The 12,431-nt window shown below is 41.3% G+C and overlaps 1 protein-coding gene and 1 long non-coding RNA gene across 3 annotated transcripts in view; one reads left to right on the top strand and one right to left on the bottom strand.

Moving 5' to 3' along the window:
• The window catches only part of HS6ST2 (heparan sulfate 6-O-sulfotransferase 2), a 372,545-nt gene that overhangs the window by 317,640 nt on the left and 42,474 nt on the right, over window positions 1-12,431 (top strand). The window contains exon 5 of one of the 2 annotated variants that reach the window (XM_011958256.1): window positions 10,813-10,899. The exons of the other annotated variant lie outside the window; for it this stretch is intronic. Within the exon in view, the coding sequence (XP_011813646.1) occupies window positions 10,813-10,899 (87 nt within the window). The remainder of the gene's footprint in view (window positions 1-10,812; window positions 10,900-12,431) is intronic. 2 annotated transcript variants of the gene reach the window in all.
• LOC105523441 lies at window positions 10,130-12,358 on the bottom strand. The gene is made up of 3 exons (XR_001003604.1): window positions 12,272-12,358; window positions 11,595-11,726; window positions 10,130-10,456 (listed from the first exon to the last, which is right to left on the bottom strand). It is a non-coding gene; the product is annotated as an uncharacterized LOC105523441 (long non-coding RNA).

Below are 12,431 nucleotides of genomic sequence, written 5' to 3'. Positions count from 1 at the left end.
GGCTCACTGCAACCTCCGCCTCCCGGGTTTAAGTGATTATCCTGCCTCAGCCTCCCAAGTAGCTGGGAATACAGGCACCCACCACCATGCCCAGCTAATTTTTTTGTATTTTTAGTAGAGACAAGGTTTCACCATGTTGGCCAGGCTGGTCTCGAACTCCTGACCTCAGGTGAGCCACCTGACTCAGCCTCCCAAAGTGCTAGGATTACAGGTGTGAACCACCACGCCCAGTCATCAGCAAATGAGTTTACTATGATGGGAATACTCATGCCCCCAGATCTAGTTTCTCCTTTGATCCCAAGCCTTCTGGCATTTTTCTCCTTTGAGTCCACTTTTCCTTCTCTGGTCTTTCCTCCTTAATCTTCTTCCAAGGCTATTCTCTTCTCATGCTACACACTCTCCCCATGTAATCTCTTCTAAATGTTTGAACTACCACAGACTCCCCAATCTCTAAAGACCATTCTTCAGCTGAGGTCTCTATATCCAGCTAAGTTCTGCATCCACATATCCAATTGCCAGCTAAACATCTCACCTAGAGGTACCACAGGCACACAAAACTCAACATAGCTCAAAACCGAACATGTCGTCTTCTTCCACATACTCTCCCCAACAACAAAAGAAGGCTGCCCACCCTTCTTATATGGCTGATATTGGCAAATGGAGCCACAATTAATTCATGTTACATCATCTTTGATCCCATGCCTCCTGGCCTTGTTCTGTACTCCATGGTTGCTATGGCCTTGTTTGCTATATGCTAGCTAAGTTCTGTCAAGTCAGTACTGCATCCTTGGATACTTACCTTGAATACATCCCTTCTCTCTGGACCTTACTTTTCTATTTCTAAGGATTCCTCTAACTCTATATTTCTTTGAGTCTTTCCCTTGTCTGGGGAGGGGTCAATAAAGAGCCTCACTCTTTGGCTCAGTTAAGCATCTTGGGTTTAACCAGACTATGATTAAAAACTCATGTGCATGAAGAGAAGTAGATTGGTTTAAATTATATAAGGCTTAGCGTTTAACAGTGATTAGTGGGTGATATAAAAAAGATGTGCTTTGTTTTCATAAATTGTCAGAATTCTAGTCTTCTGTTTTCGTGCACATTAAAATAATGCTCAATTTTCCAAATTGTAACACAACACAAAGAGGCTGACAATTGGGTTTCACTTGGAAAGGAAAATTAAAAGTGGCCAATACAGATCATAGAATAGATAATATTTGCAAAGGAGACCCTATTTAGAAATAACATTCATTCAAACAAAGGTATGATGCCTGAATGTGTGATAACTAAGTAGTTTAAAAATTGAAATAGTTTCATCTGTCCCTGTAAATAAACGTGAAGAGAAAAGCACAAAGTCCTTTGGTTTAAAGGGTCAGTGTTTTTAACACACACATGAACGCATAGTTTGGGGGAACTTTTCTTTCCTTACCACCCTGGAAGGCATTTTCAATATCTTGTTGGCATGGCCCTTCTACTTGATTTCTAAGGAGCCAGATGCACTGTTTGCTTTTGAGACAAGGTCTTGCTCTGTTGTCCAGCCTGGAGTGCACTGGTGCAATCACAGCTCACTGCAGCCCTGACTTCCAAGGCTCCAGCCATTTTCCCAACTCAGCCTCTGAAGTAGCTGGGATGACAGGCATGTGCCACCACACTCAGCTAATTTTGTTTTTATTTTTGTAGAGACAGGGTCTTACTATGTTGCCCAAGCTGGTCTTGGACTCCTGAGCGCAAACAATTCTCCTGCCTCAGCCACCCAAAGTGCTGGGATTACAAACATGAGCCACCACACCTAGTCCAGATGCACTTTTAGGTACTAGAGACATCTGGCCTCCTAGAAAGTACTCAAGATTCCAAGTTCAGCAACAAGGAAGTATTTGAGTACTCTTGGCTTTGGGCACAACATGGAGCTAGAGAATGGGTACCCCATGGCCCAATGTCAAAATCAGAAGTCTTGGTTAAGTAGGACCAACCCTGCCTCAATGACCCAACTTGTTCGAGTTCTAGCTATAAAGAGAATGTGACCTCAGCTCTTCCTGATTTCAGTGCCCAAGCTTTTTCCACAACACCAGGGCTGCTTCTAGTTAGTATGGCAACACCATTCTCCAAAGTTGCTAATTCTCACTGGTTTTGCTCTACTTGAGTTTCCTATCTGTGGGCACTAGAGCTAAGAAATACTTCTGCAATAGGCTGTCACTTTTTAGTCATGAAGTGTGATTTAACATATAATTTGAACAAAAAGCCAAAGTCACATGACTCCTTTAGTAAACCTCTAACATAGTATGTGTCGGTCAGTCAATTCAATTCAATAAACATGTTAGAAGCCAAATTTACCAGGTGCGGTTTTCAGTCAGCAGGTGCTGAAAACCTTGTATGTGGCAAGTGTGTGATCAGAGATATTGTGAACAGATGTGAATACAATTTGCCCTTGTCCTTAAAGAAGTTAATATGTAATGTGCAGGCAGAGTGGACATTCTTGAAAATCCCATAAGAACATATTAAGTAGAAAGTGAAACAAAGTGGTAATTCACCAGGGAGGAGGAAATGAGCCTCTCCACCAACACTTAGTTTGTATCATTCTGTAGTGTAAAATCAGAATCTCTCCTCCAAATGAATAGGCTGACTGACTTCTCTTTGTTCTCCGTGTGCTAATTCTTGCCATTGCAGTTGTCTCCTTTGGCTTTTCCTAAAAAGTTCACTGAGACTTTTCTGGCCTACTCTGGGGACTCCCTAATGTATAATGTTCACCAACTAGGCTCCAGTTGTGAATTTTTAATTATGCTGGATCATTTTCAGTAAATAGAACTTCGGGCTCAATTAATGCTGTCAGATCCAATCTTTGTCTCACCTGCTATGGAGCTCTACTCTGTGGTGTTCGCAATAATTGCCACTTCCCCAGGAAAGAGGAACTTCTGCAGAGATAGATGTCAGCAGCCCTTTGCATTCTCATCTGTCCTCCTCAGAAGCCCTACAGGGGGGAACTTTATCCAGCAGATTTGGATTTTGTTGTTTGGAAAGCAGAGACAATGGATACAGCTGATTGTTCTCTTTCAATTTCCACCAAGTGTGGTTGTCTCATGCTTCCTGTGAGGCAGTAGTTCTCAAAGTGTGGGCCATAGACAGGAAATATTACCATCATCTGGGAACCTGATAGAATTGTAAATTCTCAGGTCCCATCCTAGACCTGCTGAATCAGAAACTGTGGGGATCCCCGCCACCTGCATTTTAAAAATATTCTAGGTTATCTGAAGTATGATTAAGTCTATGAGCCCACTGTTGAGAGAGAACTGTTTCAAACAAAGGATAAGCATAATTTCATTGTATTTTGTGAAAATTCTCATAACCCATTTTTCTGATTGACAATGCTTCAAAAACAAAAATCCTAATTTTCATAATGGAAACTCACATTTACCTTTGCTTTCCCTAACTTCCCCAAGCATAGGCAGTTGTTTCCTGTTTTATTTCCCTAGCATTTTTTCACACTTGTTTATTCCACTTGGTACTTTACATTGTTATGTAGCTGTTAACGCTTGCCTTCTCCACTAGCCTTGGGGCCACCTGCCGGCAGGAAGCTTGTCACACTCATCATGGTATCCCCAAGGCTACAGAGTAAACACATTCAATATTTTCTGAGTGGGTAAATTGGTTAACATTGTATAATTTTCAAAACTAGGTAACGGCCTTAAGAAGTAGGACTGGCATAATAGGAAACTGAGACCCAGAAACGTTAAAGGATTCAGTTGGTAAGAAGTTGCAGAGCCAGGGCTAACAACAAAAGCTGACCTCAGTGTGGGAAAGGTGATGGCCACAGATCCCTCAAAACTGGCCTAATACACTAAACTCCACTCAGGAAGCTTGGGATACTTCAGCCCTTCAAGGGCAAAGCCCTTGATTTACTCCCAGACAGGTTGCTCTCTGCCCCCAGTTGTGGTGATGTTACTAAGCTTGGGCATCATGTACCACCCAGGATGCTAAGAGAGGGTAGCTTACCTCAGTATGGGAAAGGAGATGGCCACAGGTCCCTCAAAACTGGCCTAATACACTAAACTCCACTCAGGAAGCTTGGGATACTTCGGCTCTTCGAGGGCAAAGCCCTTGATTTATTCCCAGAAAGGCTGCCAGTTAGTGAGACACGTGCAGAGACAGAATCAAGAGGGAAGGGAATCATGTAAAAAAAAAAAGAAAAGGAGATTTTAGTACTATTGGAGGTATAAATCCTAGTACTCAGTTAGTCTGTGGTAAAGAGAAAAGATGTGAACTGCAAGTGAAGCCAAGGTAGAAAGCTCAATTTTGCTCATCTGCCAGGGTGTCCTTCTTACGCCAAGGTGAAAACAGCATAGGATGTACTCGGTGAGGTGTTTGTTATAGGAATAGGTTGACAATGATTGCTATTCATCTCTTGGCACCCAACTTGCCTTGTCATCTGTAAGCAATCTGGGTGGGCTGGGAGAATGGGGAGAAGCAGGCTATGTATGTGGGATGAAGAAAGCCACCGGCCTGCACCAGGAACAAGGCCTTCACTTTCACTCATTAACCTTAGCATTGATCTCTACATAACTAAGTTACCTGGCTTAGACTCTTTTACTTGGACCTCTGGCATACAAGTCTTTGTAACACAGTTGTAAATCCTCATAGAGTGGGGTGGAAGTAAACAGATTGTGGCATAGGATGCTTCTTGAAACACTCCTTAATCATAGTGGATCATTGTTGCATCAGGCCTCACTGCTTATCTCATGGCTTTGAGTCCCACTTTGGAGCAATGACCGTACATCTGCCCTGTCTTTCTTCTTGAGCTCCAGTTCCATCTCTCTAATTGCCTACTGGGACACTGTCCATCAATACCCCAACTCGATAGGCCCGAAACTAAATCCGTCATCTTCTCCTCTAGTCCAGATCTCCCTCCCAACTACTCTGTCTCTTTCACTGGCAGAGTAAATTTGTTCTCAGTCATCCAGCTTGCAAACCTTCTCAGTGACTTTCATTTAGGGTTTATTCTCATTCTCCAAACATAGTCAATCTCCAAGTTCTGTCATATTTTCTTTTGCTATGCCAGGCATAGTTTCTTTCCACCCCTATAACCGCCATTCCAGCCCAGCCTCTCATTATATTTCAGATCTCAATTACCCCAAACCATCCAATTCCGTAACTATGGTTTCTGCTCCTCAATCCCTGATGTGATGGAGAAACCCAGAATTAGATGCAAATGCAACGGTTGTATAATACCACTTACAACTGTTAGATACAGTTCTATTGGCCTCTGATAGTCTGTAACTAAGGTCCACCCTGTTGGTAAAGACACATGGGATTAGTCAGCTTAAATGAGAAAATAATATAATTTAGAAACTGACTCATGTTCTTTCTTGATTCCAATGAGGCATTCAGTGATGTGACTGTCACTCGCTGGGCAAAAACAACATGTACCAAGAGGTGAAGAGAGCAAAATAGCAACAAAAATCAATGAGCCCATTGCTGCAGTCTCTGATGCACTGTGGTGAGCTGCTAGAGTGAAAAGTTAATGGAAGGGGAGAGGGCAAGATAACATGAGTGCCCTGGCTGCCTTTTCCAAGTGCTTTTGCAATTCCAGAGTAACTATGAGCTTCATTGTGAATGGTTTACCTGATCAGTATAATTCCCTCTGCTTTGTAGATAAGAAGACTAAGAGAGCAAGAAGTTAAATGCCTTGCTGGCAGCCAGGATTAGAACTTGGGATTCCTGAATAAATGCTTTGAACTTATGAGGCTGCTTCTGAGAGGTCATAGTTACACTGGGCTTCATAGCAATAAAAATGAGCTTTTCCCTTCCCTTAGAAATCCTCAGTTATTATCCATAGTTAAGCAAAGGGAAACTAGAAGAAGATGCTAAATAAAAGTACATCTCACTGAACTGAACTTTCTTTGCCAGATGATTATCAGAAATATAGATAATGAGCATAAGTTACTGAAAGGGGCAAGGACTCTAATTTAGACACCTTGGGCAAAAGAAATGAAAAAGTTTGGAACAAAGAAAACCACTCAGGACATAACCTAACAAGATAGAAAAAAATGAAATGCAGAAGTATTATCAGCTTTAATTAAAGGAAATCAATATTTGAAGAGCTGTCTTGCTCAACAATAGAACAAGGGCAAACATACTTCAGAAATGTGAGCCTTTTAGAAAAGAGAAAAGCAGGTTTTCATGGGGAAACAATCATGATTGAAAAACCTTTCAAAAGATGACGACTTGGTGTATCTGTTGGAGAGGGGCCTTAAGCACCTGTTGGGGAGGCCGACTAGATGAACTTTTATCCCTGGGAGAGTCTATCTGTTTTAAGTGCATTTTTTCAGTCCGAGAGTGTTCAGAAGCCTAAGAGGCATCTCTAGGGAGTAAAGAATAGCTAGTATCTCCCTCAGAGAGACTTGAAACAAACCCTCAACAATAAAGTGAGTTTCATCTCAGTTATCACAAGAACACACATTGGAAAACATTAAGGACTATACAAATACAACAGATGTGTTATTTCAGAGGCACTCTTCAACCATCCAAGCAAGCTTACTTGAGAGTCCTTTCTAAGCTCACCTTTTTTGTGATACACATGATGACCAAGCTTCAGTGACTAGAGTCCAATTCTCCCAGACCATTCCTCTTCAGGGATGGAAGATATGACACATGTGTCACCACTTCCTTCTCTACAACTGGTGCAAGACATTAATACTCAATCATGACACTTCTTTCCATTGAGCCCAAATGCAGCTTTTTCATTTATTTGTTCAACGAATATTTTTTGACTGCCCATTTAAAAGTGAGTTAGAGAGACAGATAAATAATAAAATATAAGCAACACTATGAGCACCACATGCTAAATGGCTAGTAAAAGATATGTAGACAATAAATATCATAGCCAAACCTGTTATTTTGAAATACAATTTCAATTTCCTGGGACCTTGAAAATTAATTTTTAAAATTTCAGTACTATTGTAGTTGTATCAGCACAACTATTTTTCAGGGATCTGAGATGAGTTAATTCCAAAAAGAGCTTACAAAGGAGATGCAGAAGTTTCTGTATGCCACCCATCAAGAAAGTGAATCAGGTGTGTTTTAAGCCATGGGGTTCTTCTCCCACAAGTACCTTTGACCAAACAGCAAAATTCAGATTGGAGTGGGTCTGATTGCCATTTTGGTTTAAGTACACTGGATACCATTTCAGCATCAAATCATTCAATCAGAAACACTTTGAAAATGCTGAAAAGTTGGGTTAGTTGCAGTTTTCCCACCTGAATACATTGTGCATAATACTGCAAATTGTTTTTTCACTTTTGTAGTGCTGGAGGCATTTATGGAACCTGTGGGAAAGGGTTTTCTTGATAGATGGAGATGGACAGCCAACCAGACAGAAGGAGAGCTAGCACTCATTAACTTTTCCTAACAGAAACTCACCTGTAATTGTTTTCATAAGCCTTTAATGAGGCTTGGTTGTGAGGCACTAGAGAGAGGAAAGCAGCTTCTCCATAGAAAAGGATAGTTACTCAGGTGAAGTAGAGGAAGTCTGGATCCATACCCTTGGAAATTGTAGGACATAGAGTTTGAGATACAATTCAAAGACAAGATGAAACTGACGAGGGCTGACAAGTAGTCTAGAGATGGGCAAATCAAAAGAACAACTACTGGGGTAGATCTGTTTCAGATATATAAGTTAGGAACTCTAAATCAAGGAGCACCCACCCCCCACCAATCTCATATATCCAAAATTATATCTGTATGTCTTTGAAACAGATTGGGTTTATTCCTGTAAATCCCTGGGATTGCAGGATGTTTCAGTGACCAGAATTCTTGGCAGGATCTTAATCTTTAGGTCTTTTCCCCAAAGATCTTTGAAGCTACCAGACAGTCTGCAGCTGCAGCATTTTCTCTTTATTTCTCATGGGACCCTTCTGGAAAATGCAGTGTCCTTGATATCACTGCTTTAGATCTCCTTGTCTCTCAAAGTTTCAGAATTATGGCATCTTGCCCAGGCTTATCTAACTGACCTGGATTTTGGTGGAGGAATGAAAACTTTTTCTGTCAATGTTAGGTAAACTTTTCTATACCATAGTCAGTACATCTACAAAATTAAGCTCCTAGGATCCAAGCTAGCCACAAGTTTTTCTCAATCCCCCTTTCAGATACATTTCGTCACTGTTAATGGATCTGTTATTTGCATAGAAAAAACATTTCCAGTTACTTGATTAATTTTACCCCTATTCTTGGTGTCATGCCTTTCCTGTGTGATTTATTCCTGAGAATGTTTTTGTTTTCATTTCCCCAATATCTGCACTGTAGGTCAGAGGGGCCCTTATTCCTATCTTTTAAAGGATTACTGCTCCAGGACCACCTCCTGCTACAGCACCAGTTGACAATAATAAGGCTGTCGCTGCCAGCTGATAGCTTTCCCTGATGTCCTACTGTGTCCTGCATTGAGCTTAAACAGGGTCAATTATAATGTAGACTATAGAGGACCCTAGTGCCCAAGGCACAGACATGGAAATTTAGCAGTGGAGGATGTTGTTTTATCAAAAAAAAAAAAAAAAAAAAAGTGAATGAATGAGCTTAGTGACTCAGCACTTAGTGATTTAGTGATGACTTAAATCACCACCTACTCTGAGCCCAGTAGTGTGCATGAGACACATCAAAAATATCCCTTGTTTCTGAATGCTTCCAGCCAAGTTTCCCACTGCCTACTGCTTAGGTGAGGGGCTAGGCGGAGGAAGGTTCAGTGACCAGTGACCAGGGTGCAAGAGTGAGGAAGTTGACACCTACTTTTGTGACACAGAGCATATTAGCATATCGCATTCTTTGCATCAGGCTATGCCAAACTTCTGGAAGAGACAATTTTGAATTTGTGAAGAGGACAGTCAGGATGATCCCTGGTTTCACGTCCCTAAGGAATCATTTGCCAGGAAGTCATCATGGATGGATAGAGGCAGCACCAAGTGAGTTCTTCAGTCCCCGCTCAGAATGTGGCCACATTCTGGTGAGTCTGTGAGTGGTACAGGGTAATGATCCCTGCACTGTGCAGGAATCTCAGCACCTCATTCCAGTGGATTTCTGCCCCCTCCTCTGGGATAGAATGTGTGTCCACTCTCTCCAGAGCCATCCCCTCCAGCAGCAGAGCCAGAGCTCACAAGGGTATCTCCCACTTCTAAGAGCTGTTTTTCATACCCCCTAGACGTTTTTTATTTTGTTTTGTTTTGTTTTGTTTCTTGAGACGGAGTCTCACACTGTCACCTGGGCTGGAGTGCAATTGCGCGATTTTGGCTTACTGCAAACTCCGCCTCCTGGATTCAAGCTATTCTCCTGCCTCAGCCTCCCAAGTAGCTGGGATTACAGATGCCTGCCACTATGCCCAGGTAATTTTTTTTTTTTTTTGTATTTTTAGTAGAGATGGGGTTTGCTATGTTGACCAGGCTGGTCTCGAACTCCTGACCTTGTGATCCACCTGCCTTGGCTTCCCAAAGTGTTGGGATTATAGACATGAGCCACTGCGCCCGGCATAGATGGTGACTCTTAAGTGCTTGGACAGTTGCTATCTCTCTGACTTTTCCTGATCAGCCTTTTTCCGTGCCCACACACATTTTATTACCTTTGCAATCACCAGGAACCCATGATTATCTCTTGTTCCAATCATATCCATGAAGTCATTTGAAGCTGATGGGTGAATGGCAGAATATCTTTTGTGACCCCCAGCCCACCCCACATATAAATACGGCTACTTGCAGACACCTATTTTGGAGATACTTAAAAGGTTCATAAATATCTGAAAAGCTGTTTGACATTTTCTGACACAATATTCTTTGCCACTGGAAGGTTCTATTATACACATTAAATATGAAGATATATATTTTTCTTTCTTACCTTCACTTTTTATAAAAGGTTATGCTGATGTAGAACTTACTAACAACAACAAAAAAAATCTTCCTGATGGAATCAGGATAAATAATTCCACACATCATCAAGTGGAGAGAAAGACTTTGAATTGGTTTCCATGGAAATCTGAAGATGAAGTAAAGGAATAATTTCAAGGCAGAGCAGCTGAACTGAAGATAATGGTAAAATAGTTTGATAAAGGAAATAGAATAAAGTAATCAAGAAGACTCCAATCAATTATTCCTTTTTGTTTACCTTTAGGTGATTAATTCGTCTGCATTTATTAACCTGATGAGATTAAGCAGGCCTTCCTTGTGATTTATTTCGTAATTGTTTCCAAGGTTTGACATAAGCTGTGGAGTTATTGAAGGTGGGGATTTAAATTCAATTACTCATGAAACAGGTGGTGCCTCTTCTGAAAGAATATCTGAATTCACGGCCTTCCCATGTAACATTATGAGTGAAAATTATTAATTCATCTGATAGTATCTCCCAAAGACTTTTAGAAGTCATTTGGCATCCACATACTTCACTAAAAGTCAGCAGCTTCAGAACTGAACATGTAATGAAGAGAATTCAGTGCCTGGAAAGAAATGATTTTATTTTAAAGACTATATATATATATATATATCTTCTAAACTAGAGGCCCCCTTGGGGCCTGGGCTGTGGTGCTATCATTACTGGAATCCATGAGTTCAAGCTTTGAATGCTAAAAGGATAGCTTTCTTTGAACTTGACCAGTAGTTCCCACTCTCTACCTTTAAAGGGCACAACTGGATAAGATCATACTTTGACAGGAGAGAGAGAGAGAGAGATTGGCCGGGGGTGGTGGGGGGATATGCAGGCTGGCCTTGAAAGTCTTTAAATGAAGTGACTAATTGCTTTTTGTCTCTGTGGTCCTTGTTGTGTATATGTTTTCTATTCTTTCTGTGGGTATAGTAAGGATAAACGGGGTTCTCCAAACACTAACGCAGGCGCCAACTCTCCGTCATCCACAAAGACCCGGAACACATCTAAGAGTGGGAAGTAAGTGAAAAGTGCTCCTGTACATCTGACATAGCTGTCAAAAAGTCAAGTGCTGTCCGCCTTTTGTCATTTATTCATATTCATTCAACAAAGATTTGTGGAGTGTCTTCTGTATGCTTCCCACTGGGCTCGTCACTGGGGAATTGAAACGAGCAAGGCATGTGTCAGTAATATTGGGTGCATGAAGGACTAGGGAAGAGGGAGGAGAGGGATGGGAAAATCAGGGGATGACTCTGGAAAGATAGCTTAGGGCTGACTGTGAAGGGCAAGGACACAAGTCCATAAGGGCAATGTAAGAGTTGAATTACAAGTTTGAAGAATTAAAGCAGCAGCAGCAGCAGCAGCACTGATTTATGACTTACAAAGTCCATGAAAACCTGTCTTGATCCATACACTGAGGTTTAGGCTTGAGTTAGAAGAATCTGGTAAGCCTTTCCATAAATTTCCTGGTTTAAGTACATTTATGTTTTAACCATATCACTGATTTACATGATATGTATATTCTTTTCCTAGTTATTAACATGCACCAAGTCCTACATGAAACTGTCTTCCAAAACTTGTATGGGCTGAATATTTGCGATATTAGATTGACCTTTTTTGGGCTTATTCCAGAAGACAACACCAGCTGATCTCTCCCTTTGGCTTCAGCAAATTGTGGCAAACTCAGGCAGTGTGATCCCATGCAGATGACATACCTCCAATTAGACACTTCCCTTTGGAAGTTGCTTCAGCCCTGTGGTGAATGACTCCTCTGTAAGCTCTCTCTCCAGGGTGTGGGGCATTGTGACAGGTAGAAACACAGTCCAGAAAGAGCACCCAGCCTGCATCTAGGAGAAGATGAAAGATGCCTTCATCATGCTAAAAGCTCTAATCTAGCAATAAGATATGTCACTACAAGAGCACAGCTTTGCAGTGAAAGGTGAATTTGTAATGGTCATATATTTTATGTATTCTGCATTGGACCATAAATGCTGCACTTTGAATATGATCTTATATTCAATTCCCAAAGCAAAAGATCTATTGGCTGCCTTTTTTCCTTATTTTCCTCTGAATACCATTTCAGGTTTGCATATAAAGTTGAATACGAGCTATCTTGCAGAATATAAAAAAAGGGTGTTAAAGACATAAAACTAAATCTCCAAGCAGTTAGAACTCATTTCAGTTATTTATTGCTGAGCACCACAATCAAAATGCTGTATAAATTATGAAGGAAGGGAATTGATGCACACATTCCCAGGCAGCTGAATGTTTTCAAATTAGTCCCAATTCGTTGTTAACACGCACTCTCAGTGAACAGGGATGGCATTGCAGAACTTCTTTTAACTCCATGCTTACGACAATGGCAGACCCTACCTGGGCACCTTGTACCTACCTGTCACACCAACAACCACAGGGCACAATCTCCATCTATTAGACCCTGATGTATAATTATGGATGTTTGTGATTTGCTGTTGCCTTTCCAAAGGGGCCTTCCCTTGTTTCTTTTGACTTTGCAGGAGTTCACTCTCTTACTTTTTGAGTGAAGAATCTCC

Source organism: Colobus angolensis, unplaced genomic scaffold (assembly GCF_000951035.1).
Source record: "Colobus angolensis palliatus isolate OR3802 unplaced genomic scaffold, Cang.pa_1.0 Scaffold463, whole genome shotgun sequence".
Taxonomy (NCBI): domain Eukaryota; kingdom Metazoa; phylum Chordata; class Mammalia; order Primates; family Cercopithecidae; genus Colobus; species Colobus angolensis.
Note: the sequence above shows the minus strand (reverse complement) of the source record. Positions and strands in the feature narration are given on the sequence as shown.